Source organism: Hypomesus nipponensis, chromosome 15, assembly GCF_054491055.1.
Source record: "Hypomesus nipponensis isolate SF chromosome 15, ASM5449105v1, whole genome shotgun sequence".
In the NCBI taxonomy this organism is placed as follows: domain Eukaryota; kingdom Metazoa; phylum Chordata; class Actinopteri; order Osmeriformes; family Osmeridae; genus Hypomesus; species Hypomesus nipponensis.
In genome coordinates, this window is record NC_140375.1 from 13663319 (window position 1) to 13687839 (window position 24521).

At 46.9% G+C, this 24521-nt stretch overlaps 1 protein-coding gene across 1 annotated transcript; it reads right to left on the reverse strand.

Annotated features, from left to right (window-relative positions):
- Positions 1–4502: 4502 nt before the first annotated feature.
- Positions 4503–24249, reverse strand: nectin3a (nectin cell adhesion molecule 3a). The gene is given in 7 exon segments (XM_084674997.1): positions 4503–4878; positions 4881–5342; positions 7430–7581; positions 7694–7811; positions 9045–9344; positions 12649–12996; positions 24082–24249. Coding segments are annotated over 7 exon segments (1656 nt in total). The 5' UTR covers positions 24173–24249; the 3' UTR covers positions 4503–4693.
- Positions 24250–24521: the final 272 nt, after the last annotated feature.

A 24521-nucleotide genomic window follows, 5' to 3' on the forward strand; every position in this document is an offset into this window, starting at 1 on the left:
GGCGTTCTAACCCCATCTCCCTTTCAATAACCAAACCATTTATCTGGATGCAAACCGTCCTAACTAAGTAATTTTAAAACGCACCAATCAGATATTTTCTAAACAGCTGTGTTCCTTTCTGCGGGACATGAATGCAAGCAGTTGCAGGTGAGGAAAGGCATCCACTTTAACCAAGTGGATCCACTTTAACCAAATCTCTGATTTCAAAAGGGCAGTGTGATACTGAAAGCAATAACTTACAGGCTAGAAGTCCCAAAATGTTTCCAGGATGATGTGAACCCCCGCCAACCACTTCAAGAATAAGCGATGGCAGTTTTACAGAGGAAAGAAGAGGAAAAACTCAACTTGGCCTCAGTGTAAACCCTGTGAGCTGCCTGGCCTGCTTTATGGAGTGCACTGAGCCGCATCGCCGTGGTGACATTACTCCTCTGCTGATGTAAGGGGAACCTTGTCTCTCTTTCCCTCCCCCGTCCCTGTGTCTCTCTCCCACGGCCAGCGGGGTAGCACTGACCCATGAGTTAATCTGGGAGAGGGGCTACGCTTTCCCAAATGTTGGGACTGCAGCCATGACACAGCTCTGACAACCAAGTGTCCCCTCTCTCTGCCCTGCCCAACTCCACTACTGTCCTCATCCCCCCCCCCCCGACACCACAGAGAAACCAACAGTGGCCATGTGACAACGTTTTTGTTGTAACTGCGCTGCACTCTCTCACCCTCTGCAACATTTCGTTATTTCCAAAGCCGTGAGCTCAAACAATTTGTCTGTTCAGCTATGTCAGCTGTGGCCTTTGATGTCAGCTCCCTACTGCTCTGTTCGTGTTCATTAGCTAACAATCGCAGAGGTTTTGGGGGGGGGGGGCTAGAAGTGAAGGCAGCAAGTGGCCTTCTCCTTCACTCGACTCCTCTACAAGGCAGAATCAAAAAGAAAACACAGGTACCTGAGCTTTGAACCCCCCCTTTAGAAGCATCTGGCAAATTTCAAGATATACATGGCATTTTCTAATTTGCAAGTCTAAGCAAACCTCCCGTTTTACAACCATATTTGTTTAAGGCTATACCCAGATGCAGTACCCTATCTTGGGTGGGGTCGCCGAAGAATGTTGAAAGCGCCTGCTGCTGTTTCACAAGGTAACAAAGCGAAACACATTTGCTGACAGACTCATTAAGTGTGAAAAAATCCCAACAAGAACAAACCTCTCACAGACAGACAGCTGCGTAAGGAAGGACGGGGGTGACAGAGCAGATTGAGCCCACCAACAGTTATTTACCCACACAGCCTGCACAAACATGCAGATGGGAACTGTGATGGATTAGGCTGGGCCCAGTCACACAACAGGCTGCTAATACACAGACTGTGTTTGGGCTCAGGCTACAGTGGCTGCTGAAGTGATGAAAGCAAACTGGGAGAAAGGAGGTTTCTGGTTGACATGCCAGAGGAGATTACAGATCTGGTTTCTGCATTCACTCTTAAGCTGGCCTGAAGGGGAACAGTCAGTCTCTGAGATGTAGACAATGTTACTGGTCATGCCACCTCAACAAGCAGGTTAACACCAAGGACTAAACATCGGCACTTAAGAGGATGGCTAGAGGCATGGGATGTGAGAATTACACACGCATTGTGTCATTCAGTATTAACTGAGCTTAGAACGTTTCAGACGAGTTCATTTTCATACTCAAAGTGTAACTGATTGGATGAAAGAACACCACTCTAGAAGATCACTCAATACCTCATTAATGCCTTGCTAATGGGGCTTGTGTCAGAGGGCTGAAAGATAAGAAATGTCCTGGGGGCTGGTGGGTGGTCAACCTTCAGACCCACCCCAGCACAGGTGTGATGGTCTCCCTGCCCCCCACAATAGGCCTCTCTTCCTTGGTTCCTTGGGGCCAGTGACAGAGAGGGTGGTGACTGGGATAAAGTGGTGTAGGGGTTAGACGGGTCAGTTAGTGCAGAACACAGGTGTGGACAGTGCAGACTGTGTCTGTGGCAGTGACTGATGGGTTAACTGGCAGGACCTGACCTTCTGGGTGGGACCTCTCTGCCAGAGAGGAGCTTCAGAGGGATCACATGAGCCCTAAAGATACTCCGGAAAAGGATTCTTTTTGGGGGGTGGAATTTGGTATATTATATAAAATGTTTTTATTTATTTATTCAAATATATATTAGCAAGAGAATACCATTATCTAACTGGAAGCTGACAAAGTTTGCTGGGCGTACAGAACACAGACCTGTTAGAGTGAAGGATGCTGTTTTATTACAAACCAAGACAAACGGAAATCTGTCTCTTCTTTCCAAAGTCATTCATGAGCAATCAATCATTTGCAAAATGGCAATGTATAAAATAAACCTCTTGAGAACTCATAAAATATGCAGCTGAAGAGAACAACTTTAAGCTCTCATCAGGCAGGTGCTCTTTAATGCTTTTCATCAACTAATGCTCTGTGCCCGTTATGGGCACAAAACCTTATACAAAAAATATGTTTGTTTTTTTAATAAACAATAATAATACAAAAAGAAGCAGCCAGAATATTTACAGAACAGTAATATTTTCTATGGCTCTTGCCTGCTTTGTAATTTGTATCTAAATTTCCAGTGAAATATTAATAATTACACTTTTTCGGTACATACTTTGTAACTGAGTTGCTACAGGAGTCTTCACTGGTTTAAGGCATAAACATTTACCTTCAGTCAACTGCACTGGTTGAAAACAAAGAACTAACAGTAAACATCCAAAAGGAAGACATCAGGAGGAGCAGTCAGTCTTGTCAACAGTGATGAAAGCCCACAACCTTCCACATGTACGAGTCTGTATCAGCTGATGAGCCCACCTTAGGCATCCCCGGGGCTTGTCTTAACCATGACAATGTAAGCTGACAGTCTGCCATCACAGTAAACTTAACATAATGTACAAAAACAGACTACGGATGCTTTCAGAGAGAAGAAGACATGAGAATAACTCAAACAGGGGACAGATGACAACACAAACAGTCAGAAGCATCCAATCACCTCCGCTCCTAATCAAGCCAAATGCCAAAGACCAGCCACTTGAAACCAGAAGTATGACTGAGACAGAGCAGCAGTCAGAGAAAAACAAACATATATTATCCCTGGACAACATTTGGCCTCTTTGTGCCAGTGTTTTTTAACAGTAGCTAAGAACAGCAATTTTCACTGGGTATCTTTGTTGTGACAGGACTAGTCTGACAGCTATGAATCCACCAAATAAGAAACATGCGTGTGCATGCAGACACAGACGCTCAACATATCACTGAGGTTAAACACACGCCAAGTCCATCCAGCAGAATAAAGTTAATTAAAAAGCTTCAGCTTTGAGGTGAGGCCTGTGCTTTGAGTGTGGGTTGGAGTGACCTAGCCTGCACATGTGGCGTGTGTGTGTGTGTGATATGAAAGTGGTTTATTCTAAGACATCTGAACCCTCTACCAAATAGCTGGGAGTGTCATAGCTGGGAGGGAAACCGTATGAAATAAAAGGAGTTTGGCCTCAATCTGTAGAAACCCCCCCCTCCCCCCCTATCAAATACAAAGAAACCTCAGGCTGTAGCCACCATCTTGATCCACCACAGGGAGATCCAGCCCCCCCTCCCCCAGCCAGCGTGGGGTTATAGGCTCCTCACTGACTGGGAGCAGGGATCAGGTTTCATGGATTAGCTTTAGCCCAGGCCTCTTTGATCCTTCACCCGCTTTTCAGGTACAGTAAAGGTCCAGGGGCAAGGGTGACTAGACAGAGGCAGGAAGTGCCAGGTCAAACACAGGACAGGTGGTTGATGTCGCAGGTCAACCATTGTAGTTGTCAACCACAACCACATTGTATCATAGTATCTTCAGCTACATAACCACCCAAAGGAACCCTTATCCATCATGGCCGGCAATAAACTTGTTCTTCGTGGCTAATAAAAACAAACATATTCCACGGTTACTTTAGAAGTAGTTATACATGGGATTCAGAAAACTGGAGGATAATTTAGCTCAATACATTTGAACTCAGTAGACCTACAGCTTAGGATCACTGACAGACTTGTGGGAATTGATTTCACGTGGCAGTGGTATTGACAGATATCTCCCTTTAGTATAATAATGTTGCTTCATTTCCCTTTCTGAATGTCAGTTAGAAAATTTGTTTCAGCGTAATTTGATTCAGATGCTCTTAGAGAAAGCAATCAGAATGTAGCCTGTCCTTTGTGGAAAAAGTAATTTGATGGCATGCAAGCAATTAAGTGTGTATTTACAAAATACCATGGATTATTAGAGGGGTGGAAAATAACACAACATATTGGCCACCTGGTTAAAGGGATACAGTGTTTTCCAAATGAGGGCTGTAGAGCCGGAACCATGATGTAAGAAAGGTGTTTACAGACAAGACACGCCATGAAACCATCACATCCCTTCAAACTCATACACTGAAGCTCCTCCAATGTGAAGCAGAGGCAATTTCAAGAACACTGATCATGTTTTCAGACAAAAAAAAAAGAAAGCTGCAACACTCTTTGTAACACGTCCTACGAGTCTTTAAGATCAGAGGTTACAATCAAAGCAGAGATGACTCCCAAACGGGCCGATACAAGCAGAGGCTGGAACTCTCCCCACTGACCACAACAGTCCTTTAATTGAGCTGATGAACGTGTTCTGATGTCTCAGCCGTTACAGTCTGTGTCTCCGTTTTCCCTGCTCCTCCTCTCAGACGTACCACTCCCTGCGAGAGATCACAGATCCGTCCATATGGGAAACATAGTCGCCGTCTGTGCCGTTGTCATAGCAGTCCTCCGGGATGTAGGGGGAGCCGTTGGATACCGGGGGGCTGTGAACAGGAAGCCCACCGTGGTGCATGTTGTTGGTGTTGTTGTGATACTCAGGATAGAACCCCCCTCCCTGAGGGCTCTTGGCCCGTCGCCCCAGTCCTCCGTGCCCTTGCGGTCGTCGGTGTAGTCGGGGTAAATGAGTTCTCCCCCGGGCTTGGGTTTCAGGTCCTGACTGCCCTTGCCCGAGCCGTCCCCGGACACCTCCTGCAGCTCGTGGGGCTGGAGCACGTCCAGCTGGGACTCCTTCTGCATGTCGGACGGGCCCAGGTACTGCTTGGTGTAGTAGTCCCCTCTGAAGGTCCTCCTCTGGCGCATGAAGCAGGCTCCGCCCAGAATCAGCAGCAGCACCAGGAAGAGGACCCCGCCCACCGCTCCGCCCACTATGGTGCCCAGGCTGCTGTCGGGCAGGGACGCCAGCGTGGGCGAGGTGAAGAGGGAGCTGTGCCTGTCGGGGGCCGTGCTGGTTTCACGGGTCTCCATGACGGTGGAGGCCGAGGTGAGGGGGGCGGGTGTCGTTGGCGGAGGGTCTGGGGGTGTGGAGAAGGGAGGGAAGAGAGTCAGGAGGAACAATTATTACGAGCCATAAAAAATAAATCACGTTTTATTAAATAGTACAATCCTACCTCAGAAACCTCCCTACCAAACCCTGTCTACAAATCTCAACCAGTCCAAGTGAGGCAGAACATCATAGCATCTCTTTTGTGAGGTTGCTCTGTTGAAGAGCCGTTATAAGTGAGACTGAACAAAGTATAGGTTAAACGTCGGAAGCAATTTAGCTATTGGGTGTGTGAGAGTGAGTGTGAGAGAGCGAGCGGGGCAGAGTGATAGTGAGAAAGAGTGAGAGAGAGGCGCACAGTGAGAGCGTGCATCTGCTTAGTTCGTCCCCCTCTCTCTCTCTTCCAAAGCCACCGGAGGTCATGTGAGGAGATGAATCTGCCTGGTCCATCAGCATTGACCAGCAGTGATGTCAGCTATAGAACCTTCCAGCTCTATACAGCCCAAGGTCAGCAGCATTGTTCCATTTCCACACAGCCAAAGGTCAGAAGCATTGTCTCCCTATTGTAGCCCAGCCTCTGGGTCTAAGAAAACAGTCTGACACTAGAGTCTCTGGAGACAGACATCAAAGAGCCTAACTACAAAGCAATATGACCTGCAACAGCACAGGCTTGGAGGCCCCCAGTGGACATGAGGGTTGACAATACGACTGATTAAACACAGCCCAGTCCCAGTGCAGCTTCTAATGACTTCCTGTGATTTACCTGAGAGAGAATCCAACTAACCTGCAATTACATGCAAGTGGCCCTGGGGATGGAGATAATGTAAAGTGAGGAGGGGGGGAGAGGGTGCAGCTCAAGGTCAGTGAAGAGATAAAAAAAACACTGTCCTGTCACCCATCAACCCTCGACCGCCCCCCCCCCCCCCCCTCTCCAGAACCCCACCCTGGTGTCTTGCTAGGGAGGGGCAGAAGGACACCACACAAGGGGGCTAAGCTGAGCTGCTACAGCTGGTCAAGAGGAGGGTCCAAAAGGGCAAAGAGACCACTGGGCATGTCAAGCAGCCGCATGAGGGAGGGGGGGTGGACGGTGGATGGTGCACCCATGCTGGTTCGCGTAGCCTCGGCTCCTGAACATCTCCACAGGGGGGCGGGGCTGAGAGGCAGCTTATGCCCGCCTCCTCGTGCTGGCCTGATAGAAGCACGATAATTGTCCTTCCTGGACAGGATGTCAACCATGGTGTAGTTTTTAGAGGGGCCTCCTCCAAAACTTGGCCTCAGCACAGATGGAGCATGACAGGCAGCGCTGGGCCAGCTCCAGACTTCTCCTCTCAGGGAGCGAGGAGAGGAATCGTGCGCCGGGGGAAAGCTGGGTCCAAAAACAGCAGTCATTATGTTTGGATGTGGATTAAAAGAAAGAGGGGAAGGAAAAGAGAACGAGTTCTCATGCTTCACTTCGAGCTACAGAAGAATGGGGCGGCCAAAGATGTTTAGACATGAGAGGGCGAGAGCGAGCGAGAGCGAGCGAGCGGGAAAGAGCGAGAGACAGAGAGAGGCGTGGGCCCCATCAGGTACTGTGCAGCAGGCCTCAGGCCAACTGTAGCAAAAACGTGGTAACAGACCTCAGAGGAAGGTTTCCCCTCTATTTAGCTAGTCTCAATTCTAAACACGAGTGATCAATTCTAATCTTTATAAGTACCTCTTCTGAGTCAAAATGAATAAATTAGGGTCAGATATGAGTTTGTTATGTGAAACACATTTGTCTGTGATTATTGTGTTCTAAATGTAATTCATTGTTTCCAACCCAGACACCCGACCTTGAATAAAAAACTAAACTAAAAAGGGTCCCATTGTAGCACGCTGTGCTCCCAGTAAAAAGCTGAAAAACAATCCACCTAGCAAAATAAATCTGCCGCAGCCAAAACCACAACAGTGTCCTTTGTTATTGACACTGTGTTTTCTGTGCTCCTCTTGTTTCTGGAAATGTGGAGCAAGTCGAACTGGGCGCTGTCAGATCGTATGAGGAAATAGATAGCTACCGTACCCTAAAACTAAACCAAAAAGTTCAAAAACTAAAGCTGGTGATGGAGGCAGATGAGTGATGAGGGGGAGGCAGCTCACCCTGTACCCAGAAGTGAACGTCTTGACTCCGGAGCCCGATGTCGTTCATCACCTCGCAGCGGTACACGCCGGAGTCATTCCTCTCCAGGGGACGGGTGAAGCTGAAGGTGCCGTTTGCCACAGCCACACCGTCAGGCATGGGGGCATCCATCCTGGGGGAGGGGGGGGGCACACGTGGCTTTGTGAGCCGAGAAGCAGGCAGTTGGGCTGGACGTGTCCATGGGCTGCTGAGGTCAAGCTCGGTGCAGACTTGAGGAGACTCACCTGGTCCAGGAGAAGTGGTGGGCTGGAGGGTTAGCCCTGGCAGAGCAGTCCAGCTTCACGTCAGCCTGGCCCACAAACCAGCTCCTGTCCCTCCCCTCCACAGACACCTCTGGAGCGACTGCAGCATAGACACATGACGACACACACAAACACACCACACACACACAGCCAGGTCAACAGTTAAAGGATGAAAGCAAAAGGTCACCTTGTTCTCTTTAATAAACCTGTTAAGCTATGATCTTATGCAATAACTGCCAGAACAGCGTCTACTTCAAATTCACTTCAATTCATTTCAAATGGACGGAGCAGTGAGCATGTGCGTTACACGAAGTGACCCCTAGCAATCTGCAACATGACAAATGGGGGTTTCCAGAGGGAACAAAGCAAGCAATACAAGCAGAAAAGTGATACTAGAAATGAAAAAGGGAGCCACAAATTACTCTGGGAGCACACAGGTACTGTTGCCGAAATAAAGGCAAGACAACTAACAAATGGCGAGGCATGGGGAGGGAATGCACCACACTGCTGGGGGAGGAAGGCTCTAACACACTCTCTGGTCCAATACCAGTCAGAGATAACACAATTTCATCCCAACCGAAGCAAAGCTGCTGTACATGTTGTAAACAAACAATGACTCCTGTCTCCAATTTTCCCCATGTTTGATTTCCCTTAGGAGCTGAAAGCACATGATTACAGGGGGAGCGCGTGACTGTGTCCCTTGACCTCTGCACACAGGTCAGTGTCGAAATTGTGCTTCTTTGGCAACTTAGAAATCCCCCGTCTCTGTATTAGACACGATGTATTGAGCCTTGAAGCTGCTTATTTCCTGTATTAACCACGACCCCCCTCCTCCACTGCTGCTGATGATGCTGGGGGCCTGATCAATATTTCATAAAATGGCTTCATTAGCCTGCACTCATGCAGTCTAAATGAGATACTAGCCAACAGCCCAGCTTGCCAAGGAAGCAGGCATCAACGACTGTAACATTAAGATGAATCTCTTAATGGTCCTTTTATGGGTGAAAGAAGAGAGTCAGGTAGCATGGTGGTCTCTCTGTACTCATACTCTAACCCATTAACGCAAGTTAAAGGTCAGTAATTGCCTGCTTCTGATAAACATGGTAACAGGAATCGGAAAGCAGAGCACCCAGACAGAAAAACACGCCAGCTGTCTTTGACAGACCGGTGATTGACATTAAGTGATGTACAGTGCGCAACAGAAAAAACAAAAACAGCAGAACTTTGAATGACTTGGACTCTCGGCTCCACTCTGGTGCTTACTAAGCTCTTAAGCCCAAGTTCCAACTTCCCAGCAAGCTAACCCCTGGTTGCCTGGTCCCTGCACACTTACACTGCACATTGAGTGTGTAGGGGATGCGGAACTCTGTCTGCAGGGCCGGGTGGCGGACCACGCAGGTTAGGGTCTGGCCCTGGTCCGCCCTGCTGGGCCTCCAGATGTAGCCCACCTGGGTGGTGGTGGTGCCGTTGGGCTCGTCCTGGGACCGCGTCTCCAGGCTGCCGTGCAGCCCCGTTTCCCAGAGGACCTCGGCGGCGGGGCGGCCGCGCTCTGCGATGCAGGTGGCCACCACCGTGTGGTTCCCCCCGTCGAGCAGGGGGGCAGAGCCGGCCGACACGTACACCTTGGGCTCCACTAGGGAGGGGAGGGGGGAGGACAGGGGAGGGGAGGACAGGGGAGGAGAGGAGGACAGAGGAGGATGGAGGACAGGGGAGGGAAGGAGGAGGACAGGGGAGGAGGGAGGAGGGGGGAGGACAGGGGAGGGAGGAGAGGAGGACGGAGGACAGGGGAGGAAGGAGACGGGAGGGAGGAGGACAGGGGAGGGAGGAGAGGAGGACAGGGAAGGGAGGGAGGGACGGAGGAAGGGAGGGAGGGGAGACAGACGGAAAATAAATTACAAAATGAATATTGATCTCTTTTTATATATGAAGATTAATAAATAATGGGCATCATAAAACAAGGGATATGGGCAGCAGGAAGTGGCCACAGCACACAGATGCAGACAGGATTGATGTCTTGCATTTCACAGATATCTATAAAATAAATTGATGAGCTGAGCAATTTGATAAGAGGAGCACTTCTCGAGGTAAACAAGCTCTCCACTGTTGTACCGGAGACGTAAATATGTTTGTGTGTTTGTGAGAGGTTGATATTGTGCTGTATCGACCGTCCCAGTTTTCTAATACTTACAAAGCATTTCCATGAAACATTCCATAAAAGGTTTCAGTTCCGCTCTCTTTCTGCTCAACCCTTACAGCTTGTGTTAGGTAACATGAGTTTGACCTACATTTCAAATGTCTCACTAGTAATGGTTCTCTGGAAAGTTAGAGCTAATGATCTGTGGACCTGTTATTAGTCCTGTGTCAGTTGCAACACTTAGTGCAGTTGTGTTTCTGTGTTTGATTTCACGGAGATCCCAACAGTGGAGTAGGGTTGCTGTATGTCGTTCAGTACTTCGGAGCCAGGTTTATGTTACATTGGCTTCCTGTGAATAACTGGGGCTTGAGACGTGACACAGATTTCCTCAATAGGGATGTAAAACAGATCCATGTGAGGGAGGTGACTGGGGTAATGGAGTCCTCTACTTGCCCTAGCAGACAATGAAGCAGGAGGATCAGTGTTCTGCTACGCTGACGTAAACCCAGACGGAGACGGTTTCATTAGTCATGAGCACACAGGCAGGATGTCCACCCGTTCAGATCAGGTGGGACACAGAGGGGAAGAAAGGGCTTTTATGTAGATGAGGATGGAAAGCAACTTGGCAACAAGGCTTGCATTCATGATCCAGGGAGGGAGCGATCTTGATTTTCCATCGCTACCTCTCCTCTCTGGGTTTCCCCCTGCCCTGCTCTCTTTCCCAGGTCCATTTCTCATCCCCAGTGTCTCCGGTGCTCTATCTAAGCCTCCCCCATCTCCCACTCTCAGCTCTTTCCCGGTCTCTCCTCTCCCTCCTCCACGGTAGAGACTCCATCTCTCCTCCCCCATCTCCTCCTGTCTCTCTCTCTCTCTCTCTCTCTCTCTCTCTCCCCCCTCTCTCTCCCCTCTCTCTCTCTCTCTCTCTCTCCCCCTCTCTCTGTGGTGGGCATTACCAGCTGCTCCACTTCCTGTCACAGTGATGGTCACAGCATGTGGGGCACATGCATACCCCTAATCTGAAAGACGAGGCCACCAGCCCCAGACATCTGCCGCCCCCCTCCCCACCCGTGGGGGCCACGGTGGAACGACAACCTCTTACTAACCCCCCCCGAGACCTCCGCTTCCAAAAATAGCTCCAATACCTTCTGCAGCCCGGCACACGCTCCCCACCCCTCAGACCACAGCCTCTCTACAGCCCCCTCCACAGACTTTTCCAGCCATTCCCGACCCCCCCCTCAACCCCCCCACCCCCCCCATGGTGGACTCCAACTGCCCACTATGGCCCTGTTGTGTTAGGCGGCTGCCTGGTAACCACCCCTCTCTCCTTACACCCCCAACGGTAACCACCTCTACGCAGGGTGCTCATGTCAGGGCGGGGGAGAGGGTGGGATCTGTCTGGATGAATGAAGAGAAGATAACAATTCCCTGTCGGGCCTGTCTGTGATCCACCTACTGTATGATCTGCTCTGCTCTGCTCAGCTGAGCACTGACACAGCCAGACTGGCTGGCTGGACAGATGGAACCTTGCAGACTAAACACCAACTAAATATTTGCAGGCCATGCTGCAGAAACACAGACTACAGCCTGTCAGTTGCTCACATTAACAATACAGATATGACCACTAATAATAATAATAAATAGGTTTCAGTATTCAGGACATTGAGAATTATGGGTTTGCATTGTCTAACAGCTTCAATCAATAAAACATCCGTAAAATGTCATGCTCAACAAGCCAAGTAGGTAGGTCTTTGTTATACTGCTGTTCTGATGTTCTCTTCCATTTCAGGATTCTGCTGAATACAGGAGGGAGATGCCGTTATTGCTCACATCAAGTGCTTGTCACGGGCCGTAAAACGGCTATGAGTGGGGCAGTCAAGTCTGGGGCTGAGGAGAAAGCAGTTTATGGTTGGAGGATATAATAACTTAAACTGAGCAGGACGCTTTGCCGCAATGTCAGTCCCACTGACATCTTCATTCGGGTACTTTCATGGATTCTTAAGTTTCCCTGAGGACACTCCTGAGCCGTGGGGTAACATTCCAACTTATCTAATCAGCAATTTGAAACGAAAGGTCATTCTCCTTCTCTCAGTATCCGAGGAGTGTTCCTCTACCTCAAGTTTTATTGTTTCCAGGCTGGGCGTTCCGCAGAGCTCCCCCCACCACACTACTGGTGCTGTAACAGTCTGGGCCTTTTGTGAGAGCTCAGGACTGAACAAGGAAGACGAGTACTGAAAGGGGATCCCATTACATGGAAGTGCTGTTCACCCTCTTAGAATCCCCCTGCACCACTTATTATGGGTAATCTGCAGTTAAATGTACCTTTTTTCTTGGCAAATGTACAACTCCTCACTTCACGTTCTACAGTACAGGTCCTGCTCAAGTGGATGGAATAGTGTACATAATGTCAACACGTGTTTGCCGCTTCAGTTCAAATGAATACCGAAATGTCAATGAGCACTTAGTAAATTAGATGTTTGAATATTTATCAAGGGTTCCTGAGGCTGGGTTGGGAACGAGAGAGAGGTGAGCCCGGGCACACTTGCAGCACAGAGAGGCCAGCACAGCTGTGCCCTGTGACTCGGAGCTGGGATCTCAATGTGAATGGCTGCCATCCAGGTGGTGATTTAGAGCCATTGGACCACTAGGGTGAGGTCCTTCAGAGAGTAACTGATCCTTCCGGGTCAAACACTTAGCTACTGGTGACCCGAGAAGCACCTCATTACAACCAGCCATGTAAAGGGGAGACATAAAGGCACCATATAACACAGAGACGACAGTAGACAAGTTAGACTGTCCTACATACCTAATATGTTAACGGTGGTTGATGCTTGCGTGTTGCCCAGAGGGAAGGTGGCCACTTTGCAGGTGTACGAGCCGACGTCTGCGAAGCCCACCCCCTCCAGGACAATCGTGGCATCCTGGATGGAGGGGGACAGGAAGGAGACGCGGCGGGCGTACTCTGGGGAGATGGAGATGCCGAACTCGGGGTTAAACACCGCCAGGGTGATGGTGCCAGAGGGCAGGCGGCGCTCCCAGGAGCTCTGGGTCAGGCTGAGGTTGGAGCCCACCTCGATCCGGCAGCCCAGGGTGATGTTCTTCCCCAGCACCGCACTCACCTTTTCGGGGACCACCACCTGGTTACTGCTCACACCTGCACAGGGAAGGAGGAGAGGAGAGAAGATGCAGTCAGATAGACAATCACAAGGAAGGTCCATGCTGCTGGTAGGAGATCACAAACATGACATTCTGACAACATGAACCAGGACTAAAAGACAACAACATCTCAGGGATTAGCAGAAAGGTGGGAACTGAAACTTGGGTGCTAACTTGGGTGCTCTGCCCACTGAATTTAAAATTGCATTGAAACCCTTTCCACACAAACTAAAACATGATGTTGAATGGCAACATCTACATACAGTCTGGAGAAAGGAAGGGAAGTGAGGATGGGGGAGAGGTGATACAGGATAGGAGGATGAAAGAGGTGTGAGAGTCTACACACCCACAATACACAACCCACAGCTTTCTCTTTGCTCTGTAAGGGAGTGTGTTTGACCTCATAAAGGGAAACAAACTACAAGGTGTGTGGCTGTCCTGGAGGCTGGTTTAGTCATTCCAGATCCTGGTAATTCCTTCCTGCTCCATTTCAAAGCCAGAAAATCCTGACTCTTTAATGTCATCATCTACACAGTGCAGCCCAGTCCCAGACACAAGATTAACCTGGAAGCTCTATTTATTTACCCCTGGTGTTAGAGTGTCCCCGTGTCCACATGGCTGAGGAAGGGGGACCACATGAACCCCGGACCTGCTTACGAGCCGGGGAGGGACCTCCTCCAGGTCTGGGGTTAGCAGACAGATTCGTCTCTGTCTGGGACCCTTGTCAGAGAGCGTTCCTCAGTCTCCTCTCCTCCCTAATGAGCAGCACACACTCAGCCTTTCTGCTCTCCACAGGGTGCCCAGACTGGCCCTGCAGCTAACTGGCTCAGCATCTTGCCATATAAAGCAACAACAACCAAACTTTTCTGGAACAAGATTAAACATAAAAGTAATTTGATGAGAGATAGGGGGTTTCTCTATAAAATAAAATAAACCTTTAATCAAAATATATGGCCACTGCAGGTTCACGTGAACATGCTTGATTCATTTTCAGAGTAACTACAACTTTGTATTCATGTTGATGGCCAGTAAGATGCTGTAAGGAAGCACAGAGCCACTGGAGGTGAGGTTTAGCATAATGAGCCTGACCCAGATGCTTAGGCTAGTAGTACTGTAACTCTCCCTCAGTCATATGCATGATAAAATGCTCTGAACCCGTTCAAATTACTAAAAATTATCTTCAGGCCTTCTAACTCACAGCCACTTTGATTATTTTTTAACTAGTCAAACCTTTTGAGAACCAAAGTTTAACAGCTGCCTAGAAAGAGCCCACTCAGCTCTATAGGAATAAGTAACTCACTGGAACTTCAGGAGGGAAACGAACGTGAAACTGAAATAAATCTTAAATTGCAGGTTTCACTTGCAGTCTCGTGAAATATATTCCTATCAAGACTGAGGCTTTTTTGTCCAAACATAATAACACAAATGAGTCATTGATGCCCACATAGACATTAAAAACTTTAACAAGAGGCTCCTATGAACTTTACAATGCCTTGGTCAAGATGGAACTGTTAGAAGAGATCCTTGTAAAAAATATCCCAAATATTGTTTCTAGTCAAATATATTTTTTAATTGTTCAGTACATTCATAAGGCATGATAAGCCTAAAACTTTTTATTTTTTACAAATTTGGGAGACACATTTTTATTTAGCCTACCTAGGATGTGTTTGTAAAAGTAGCCAAATGACTGGTATTTTGGGCCCTTGGCTTGAATTTGAGTGGTAAGCCACAGCTATGCTATCTTGGCTAGAAGGGTATATAGGCTCTCCCTGCCTCCCCTGTAATTTTAGTGAACACACACACACGCACACACAGAGACAGGGGGAAGGCAATTCTCCTCTGACAAAAACATTTAGTGAGTGTTTCACCATGTGTATGATTCATGCATTTGTTTTCCTATAACATGAATCATAAGGTCTGTGTTTTCGCAGGACAGTTTACGAAGCATTTATAGCACGGAGTTCTGTTACATAGGCTACATGTTGCACTGCATCAAGTCCTGTTCTGTTGTCCTTGTGGTAGTATGTTTGTGTTGAGCCAGGGTGCAGCCTGAGTGCTGTGTGAACTTAGGTGTAACTGGGGGTCAGGGTCACAAAGTGTAGAGGCTCTGCTCCACAGCTGAGGCAACAGCCGAGTTTGGCCCCTGTTCACAAGCCTACCTACTGTACCACAATAACTTCGCACAAACATACCTTCAGAAACTTGAGGCCACGGTACAGTACTAAAGGAAACATCACTCATTTATGGTTGCCAAAGTCAACATCAGCCTATAAATTGTCCACAAGGTGTTCATTCAATGACAAATCTAATCTTTCACCGCTAAGATAAGAAATATTTGGAATCGTTGACCATTGTTATTCTATGCAATCTATGAACCACTCATTTCTCTATCTGCACTGTATCAAACCCTGAAATGTGCTAACTCTTCCAAACAGTACTCAACCATAACAGTGCCAGGCATGTGTGCCAGCTATCCAAGCACGACATCTCAGAGTGAAGTCTCCGCAACATGCCCAACATACTCTGTCACGACACAAACACACACGACCAACCCTCCCCCCCCCCCCACCGCACACTTTAGCCAAGGAGTGCGTGTCTCTGTGTCAGCTTCTAAGGCCTGTCAAAGCACACTTAGTAACAAGACTCCATCACTGCTATTCTCTGTTTGTTTAGCAGACAGTATTTTGGAGGGTGGGGTGTTTGAGACAGCCCCCCCCCCCCACACACACCCAACCTCGCAGGGGGAGAAGGGGGCACAGATGGTCTCTGCGTGGGACACCTACACCCCTAGGAGCATGGAAAGGGGTTACTTGGCGACACTTGGAGACCTACCATCCAAACAAACAAGAGTTGTTTAAACACACCCAGTACTGGAGGTAAGAGGCACCAGTTCAGATCCGGGGTTCAACATTAACTCTGGTCAGGTTGTCCCAGGGCTACAGTCTGTCTGCTGGAACCCTACATCCAGACAGACCACAACAATCCCGGCGCATAGTACAGGCTTTAATTTTGTTTCATACTGGGCATTTGCTTGTCTTCTAGTAGTGGTGATGAAAAGCAAACAGTCATGACTGGACATCTGTTACAGATGGTAAACTTGCAATTTTTTTAATGTTATAAAACATTGGTACCAAAGTGTGGAGCACAATGGATCTCTGAAAACTTTATTATTTTAAATTGATTTGAGTTTCCGACTTAAAAGTTGCATCTTTGATGGGCAGCATAACAGGAGGGTCATGTTTAAGAGGGAAAGCCCCACAGAGGAAACGTTGAGTCTCATCTTTGGCCATCTAACTCAACACAGGAAACACAGTTTTTGCCAAACAAGAGATTAGTAACGAAACTTTCCATCCAAGAAAGGCAAAAACAACCCCCAAAAAACCTGAGGCAAGAATGAAATCATGAAAAGAAGACGTAGGTCTTTGTCTTGGAAGCATGCTTTGTGTTTGTTCCTCTCCCTCCTGACATCTCTAATTGCGACAAGCTGTTCAGAATACGCAGTGATGAATCAGAACCTTCGCCTAGCAACCGGTGTAAACATTCCACACCGGCAGCTTGACGAGCCAAAGATTCCCACCCACCCAGACCTGACCCGGCCTAACAGACCCTGGTCTATCCCGAAGAACCTGGTCCAGCCCAGCCCAGCCCAGCCCAAAGACCTCCTCTCTGTGGTCTTAGGAAGCTGACATGACACATCTAGCGGAGCGTGCCATGGATGCTGAAAGGATTAGGAATGTAAAAAAACAATTTCACGAAGTTCCACCACCGTAGACCCCTGACATGGAATGAGAGCCAGGTAAAGCAGGGAGAGATTGCCTAGTTGCTTAACTTTAAAAGGGTGATTTACTGACATCAGCTTTCTTTGTTGGCCATGGCTCTTAAAACACTGCACTCTTAAAGGTTTCAAAAGGCATTTGAAAGCCATTTGTCTGCCTTTATCATCCTTTTAGGAGTCCTCTTTAAAGGAATAAGGAGGGATAGAAAAAGCACAGACAATACCCATTGTAGGGTCTGGTTTTATGGTGCTTAATCAGAGAAGTGCCTAGGGGTGTTGAACTGTTGGTTTACCGCAGGTCCTTTATCGCAAGGAATATTTGTGCAGTGTGAAAAAGCCATTAGTGCCCACACCGACTGTAATCTAGCCTACCCCCGCCCTTCCTAGCATTGTGACTTGTGAGGGTGTTTCAGCTGGATAATATATGACAAACACACACTGACAGGGGCCTTTCAGAGGGGCAGGCTGTTGCCTTTTCAGACCTCTTCAAGACCCCTTCTGTCCCCCACACAGCACCATCGCTGTACACACACACACACACACACACACACACACACACACACACACACACACACACACACACACACACACACACACACACACACACACACACACACACACACACACACACACACACACACACACACACACACACACACACACACACACACACACACACACACACACACGGCTGTGCCCTACCCATCCCGTCACTCTTGATTGAAGACCCACCCGTAACAGGAAAAAGACGAAATCAATAGTGTTAGCCTACAGAGCAACAGGATGGACTGCAGGACCATGCAGACACACTGACTGCAGAACCTTTGCGGGACGTGCTTAAGCAGCACACACATTTTCAGGACTTTGATGGCTTTGCTTTAAATCTAGGCCTAGTTCTGGAAAGCTGAGCATTAACCTAATTACATACAGAAATGTGCACAGTTTTGCGGTGTATAGAAAGGTCAGGCTTCAAAGCTGAGTGGGGGCAGTATGAGAGAGTAGGATCTCGAAGGCCACTGTAACACTCTAGTGTTTCTTAACCGGCAGTGTGAATGAGATGGGCTAATTTAGGAGGCGTTTTGTTAGGGGTCAAGCCAGGACCAGTCCCAAGCTTTATTAGAGCACAAGTGTATGACACTTGACATGCTGGTGACAACAAGACAGGCAGCCATCCCTACTGTTAATGTTATCGCTCCTCTGTGTTACTAACAAACAGGTGCACTTACACTAAGAAGGTTGGCCAAACACATAAAAGCTAGAGTATTGGTAGACAGGACACTTTGTTTTGTCTCATGCAACTATGAAGTATGATGAAAGAACATTCAATATTGTATCTAATGTAAGATATGGGAATTGGGATATATTTGACTAGTAACATCAATCTGACAACTATTTCAAAACTTTCTTTGGAAGCCAGTGCTATACAGCTATGCTGTGTATCTCACTATCATGCAGTCATTGTAGCCCAACAACATCATACAAAGTGTGGAAAGAATATAATTTCCAGCACAGCATCGTCGGGTCGTCAGCAGCCAGAGGGTGGATCCTATACCGCGCATCAGCCACCCTGCTGGGCCCTGTCTAAACAGGCGGCTGGAGAAGGAGAGCGGAGAAGTATGCTATTCCTCACAGCAGTCTGACAAAGCTCATGTGTAAATCCAGCAGTGGACCATGTCTAAAGAAAACGCCCTGCCATGGAGTGAGGAGACTCTGAGGGCCTGTATACTATGTGAACCAACAAGGGTTGGGCCCTTCGACATCCTTCCTACAGGCCGACGGCTACAATCTCCTTGAAAGACGACTGTATTCTCAGCTTTGACAACCTCACTAAAGGCAGACTTGTGACATATTCCCATACTGTACATTGACACAGAAATACAGCGACATACCATCAGCCCTCGGGGGAGCAGGCCCCTGCAGATTACTGACCAGACTGACCCTTGCTAAATGACCTACTGTAGATCCATAATGTGTCACATGGTTTCAACATGTCACAAAGACCCTGGAGGACATGGGATCGTTGTGGTCCAGGCTTCAGAATGATTCCCATGGATTTGTTCTCTATTTATATATTTTTAAAACAGTCATTGCTTATAGTGGTAATTCATAACAAACTCTTTCGACAACTAGGTCTAAGCTGTCCAAGGGGAATGCAGCATGGTGATGGAGGCTGTCACTAAACAACAATAGTCGTGAGGAAGAGACTGGAGTGGAGGGGGCTGGGGTATCAGATGGAAAAAATGATGACTCAATCTTGGAGGAAGCTAGCGTTACGTTAATGAGAGTGGCATTTGTATTTGAGAGAGACGTTTCCTGTGACGCTGTGAATACTGATTTTCTTTCAAAAATTTATGAGCCTGGAGATTTCCATGGACAAGCACTGTGTGACTCCTCAGTACAGTGTTGAACAAACCTGCTGGATACTTGTTTTCAAGTGCTAAGCTACTAAACCCTGTATCGACCTTCTATGTTTAGCCTTGTAGAGTAGGTCATACGCTATATGCAATATACAAATTGTAACTTAACCTACCATTGCAAAGGATGGAACTTGGAAAACTAAAAGGATTGCCGTTAAGCGAGCTTCCCTATTCCTCCCAGGCGCATCTCATCTGTCCTTGTAACGCGCTATAATTAGAAAATGGTATTAAGGAATCTTGGCAATGGAAAGGATGGATGAGCAAGCGAAATGTGCAACTGTTCCCTTGCCTGCCTTTTCTGTTTGGCAAGAGACAGGTTGTTGAGCAGGCAAACAAACAGCCTAATTTGTGTCTCAACTACTTTGGGTACTCAAGATAAGGTGTTCCAAGTCACAATGGGGTCACTCTGATCAGCCTTCGTTCATTGAAGAAGATGACAGTTGTGAACTTTGAGAGAAATCCTCATTTTGTTTAACACAGGGAAGTAAAACTATGAAGTGAAACATTACGGTTAACTAGGGTTTACTTTATTGCTGGTCTCATCTCATTTTAACATTTCAGGAACTACAGGCAGGTTAAACTGTCAGCTGGCTAGAGTTGAGTTAGATGCTCTGGGCATTCTCTACAGCCTGCCTCACTGCTTGTGTCACTGCGTACCACTGCAAACAATCTAGCAGAAAGGGAAGGCAGCAAAACAAAAACATAGCTCTGTACTGTGCGGACTTTAGTTGTCAATAAAAGCAGTAGTTTGGTCAGTGAGGAATTTCACTGGTCAGAGGGAGAATACTTTCCCGCCACTCCCCCTTCCCACTCTGTCTCTAACCTTCTCCCTTTCTCCCTCTCTCACCCTCTCCCTCTCCGTCTCTAACCTCCCTTTCCCCTCTCTCACCGTCTCCCTCTCTGTCGCTAACCTTCTCCCTTTCTCCCTCTCTCACCCTCTCCCTCTCTTACTCACTTGCCCTCTCCCTTTGGAAGATTAGCGCCCTAATCCTGTCCCGATGCATCGTACCACCCACTTTGAACAGTGGGCTAAGATATAGGCTAACTTATGTCAAGAACAAACCATCTTTTGGGAATCATAAAAAGGAAATCAGGTCTGTCTGAAGAAGCAAGACTACACTGGAAGACACATCCTGCCTGTTCAACCCCTCAGTCCAAACCCCCTTCCCTGGCATAAACCTTGCCCGTTTGTCCAGAAGTACACCCGGAAACACAATAAAGAAAGACCCACCCGGAAGACACAAAATCAGAATAAGAGAAGACGGAGGTGATGCCCATGGTGGGTCTGGGAGGCATAGGCTAAGCTGTAGGAAGTAGGAAGGGTTTGGCTAGTTAAATCCTGGTCTGAAATCCAGGAGTCATAACTGCTACACTAAAACAAGTGGCTGGTTTGCTCTGCTAGCCAAATCAAGTTCTCCCTGTTTGGGGACAGGTCTGGCTGTAGGTTTGTGGGTCTGGCATAGCTTGATTTGAAAGGCCTATGGCTTGGGAGGTGGAGGAGGACTTAAACCACGTGCTATTCTTCTGATCTCCTTTCTTGTCATACTAGTCGATGACACCGAGTCAAGGCCACTTGAAAGGCACTCAGTTGAGAAATTCTTCTCTGCTCGTAATGCAATGGAAAAAGTTGTGTTTACTGCAGCCAGGAGTACCAGGACTTTCTATAAAGTGTAGAGGATCTGTATCAAAGTAGTGCACCTAAGGTAGTAGGTTCAGGACCAATATAGCACAAAAAAATTGCCTAATAATAATAATCTATATTGGTTAACTGTAATCAGAGATCGAGATGTCAAAAGGAGCAATTGCCTCAGAAAGAGCATGTTCCGAAAACTCTCATTCAGACAGTCCACGGCATAAAGGGGGATAAAGATTCAATCTTGAAGGTTAAAGTCCGGTCGGCATCGTAGTTGATGCCAGACTGAGAATGACAGTGCATACTGCACTATTAGACATGACTCATGAGGAACAAGTCAGACTGCACTGTGGACCTAGTCTGAAAGAGCTCTGTCTTACAATTGTTCTTTGTGCACATGGAAAACCCTCGTTAAAAACTTACAGAGCAGCTAACAACTACAATGAGACCGAGATGGAGCACCACTGACAGCAGACCGGCTCTTTGTGCAGTGCCCTGTAAGACATTCAGTATGTCACTAGTCATGACACATTTCTAGCATTACCTGTGTGACAGCATGTTTCAAATCATTACAGATTTTGATTAAGACCATTTAAAAACATAAGTGTGTACAGTGTGTGTGTACCTGATGGTATGACTGAGAGCTGTAAAACTGAAAAGAAGCCGCACCTGTTTCCCATAACCCTGGAGCTCGTCTCTTAAGGGGAACACACTGCTGACAATGCACATCCTGCTCTGTGCCACTCTTAAATACTGCACTGTTAAACCACAATGCCCCCTTGCATAGGGTGCATGCTGAGATCTGCTCTCCCAGTGGAAAAACTGAAATTCCTAACAACAGTAGGTAAAAGGAGGCTTAAAAGGCTGCCTCTATTCATTCAGTTGGTCATTAACCATGATGATATCTTGAAGATATTTACCACCCAGTTGTAGCTCTAAAAAACTCAAGTTCACAAGTCGGCTATATATAAGAAACACTAGGACGCTGAAAATTAGAGCTCAAGCTTCCACTGTGGGCTAGATGGCCAACAAATTTAAGCGACTGAAAATCTATGACATTTGCTTTAAATTGGTATTAGGTGTGGGCTAGTTCCATAAAAGAAGACCTTGAACACAATGTAGATGTGGAAGGGCTGCATCACAGGTAGCCCATCTTAATTTAATCCCAGTTAAAGGCATGTTCCCAGGCTCTATCCTAGGCCAGGAGGTCACTCCTTGTCCTTTACATCCACTAATGGACTACTGAGGGGTATCCTGCTGCCTCTACATCTGTCAGAGGATGAGGAGGAGGGATGCATTGAAAACACTAAGCGAGTGACGGTGGCAACAGTCTCTCTCCACACATTCACCACTTCCCACAATAAAGCACTCATCTGCTCATGGCTCTCCATCAAAAGAGCCTTTTAATGTGATTGGCAGCATTCAGACTGCTGCCTCAACCAATAGGAAGATCAATTAAGAAGATCAGAATAATACACCAGCTGTGACTCCTCAGAGATGTTAAAGTTCCTCATAGATGTTAAAGCCATTTTCAAATTCAAATGACTTTAGTATGGGTGGATTACTTTGGAAACTAAATGATGATCATAAAAGATTACCACTAGGCAGCCACTTATACTGTAGGTCAGAGAAGCCAAGATAGCTTATTAATGCTCTGGGTTTTATATAAAACCTTTATATACTAACTTATATAGAACTGTTTTGCTTGTTCAAATGTATTTTTGAATTGAGTCTGTAATTTAGGTGGTTCCATTATGTTATTTATATATATTGGGAATCACACAGCCCCAAGAGAAGAAACCACAAAACTATGTTCTTCAATTACAGACCTTGCAGCCAGTTACCACGCCTAAAACTATCCCTTCCTCACTTGGCTGTCTGATCTACACTCCTGCTATGCTGAAAATGACAGTCAAGAAAATTACACAATCTACATAAAAACAGCTTGACGAAAATGTACACTCTCCTCATTCAAAGTGTTCCCTTGCTGAGTTTCAGCAACTAGGTGGAAGCAATGCTTTTCGTCTGTTTATTAGTGAAATAGATCAATAATTAATCAAAGGAAAAGGAGGGGGTAAGAGACCTTCCAACTATCACAACAACAATACTTAAATAAGGGACTGTGTTATTATTTGCAACACAGTCTATCCTTGACAGTCCATCCTTAACAACTGCGTCCTCTGCTGTGTCCTCCGATAGCTGTGTGGTAAAGCAAACCTCCCCAGCTGTACCGTATGTGACAGCAAGACTGGAAGGTGCTTTGGCATGGAGCCTAACTGCAGGTCAATACTTCCAGACTCTGCGGCTACTGTGCTTTCCTCTCAGTCACTGAAATATGTCTTCATTTCCCCTACCACACACCCAGCCCTCGCAGGCTCGCGGCATATCACCTATACTGTTCTCACCTGACACGTTCAACTTTTCTCCCATATCCTATTCACCAAGACTTACTCAATTAGACTTTAATATAGCTACAAGCCTTCTCTTGGCAAATTTCCACCGCTCACCAGAGCATTACAATACCTTGCAGAATCTTTATTTTTTTCTTCCTTCGAGTTTACATGAAGTGAAGCCGACAGGTAAAAGAGCATCTAAAAATTGTGAAGGAAAAGTCAGGTTTCGAACAGGTTGCAACAAATCTAGGTCTGTCTACGACACGAAAGTCCATTGTCACTGTTCGACAAGGGAAATGCCACTAGGAAGCCCTCCTTCCGAGGTTCTTCTATTTACCAAAAAGGGGCAATTGTCTGACTTAAACAAATGCTATGATTCCAGGCAGAGCGCAAACCCCAGTTAGTGAGGAATAGACACCCACAGTTCGAGCAGCGAGGCATTAAATATTGAGACGGTAGTTACCTAGTTAACCCATACAGTAGACGTATTGTTTGGTTAACTTGTTGGTTGAATTCCAAAGAAAATAGGTACTCTAACAGCGGTATGACATTCTTAAGTTTCCTGGCATGGACAAGGTAAACTTCACTGAAACTAGTTGTCAGTGAACCTAATCTTATTAACTTGTCATATTTCAGGGAGAGTTAACTGACTAAATTCAAGTTAGTAAAATATACAAAACTTCTTGACTATTCATAAGAAACCGTTAGCACAGTCGCAGTGAGCACAGACGCACTTCTATACAGTGGCTAGCTACCTTGCTAGCTACAGTGCAGCTAATTAGCAAGCTCGCTAGCAATCAACTTTGTATTTCATCAACTTAAAAAATACCACCATTGAAGATGTGTAAATTAAAAAGTTACTTACAGATTAATCCATGCATGACGATAAATAACAATGCAGCTCGCAGTCCATTAAATGGCAGAGTACTCTTGGGGAGTAGCAATCTTTTCGCCATGATTTCTCCCTGCACTTTCGCTCCCTGTCTTTTCACTCCGTGCGATTTCTCCTCTGTTCAAATGCTGCTGCTCGGGAATCCTTTGCTCACCATAGCGACCAGTCTGCGCGTGGGCAGTACCAATACTCAGTTTTGAGTGTTGAGATTTGTCACAATCATACATGCACCTGCCGTGATTTCAGTTGCAAATTCCACCAAACAATTTGATTCCTTTCATATTTTAAATTGCAATTGAGTTCTGGCACTTCTGAAATCAGCAAGGTTACTGTCCTGGCTGTCCAATCTTACACCATAGACAGACTTTTCTTGGTCTTTGTCAATCGCCATAAATGGTTAATTACTACGTCTG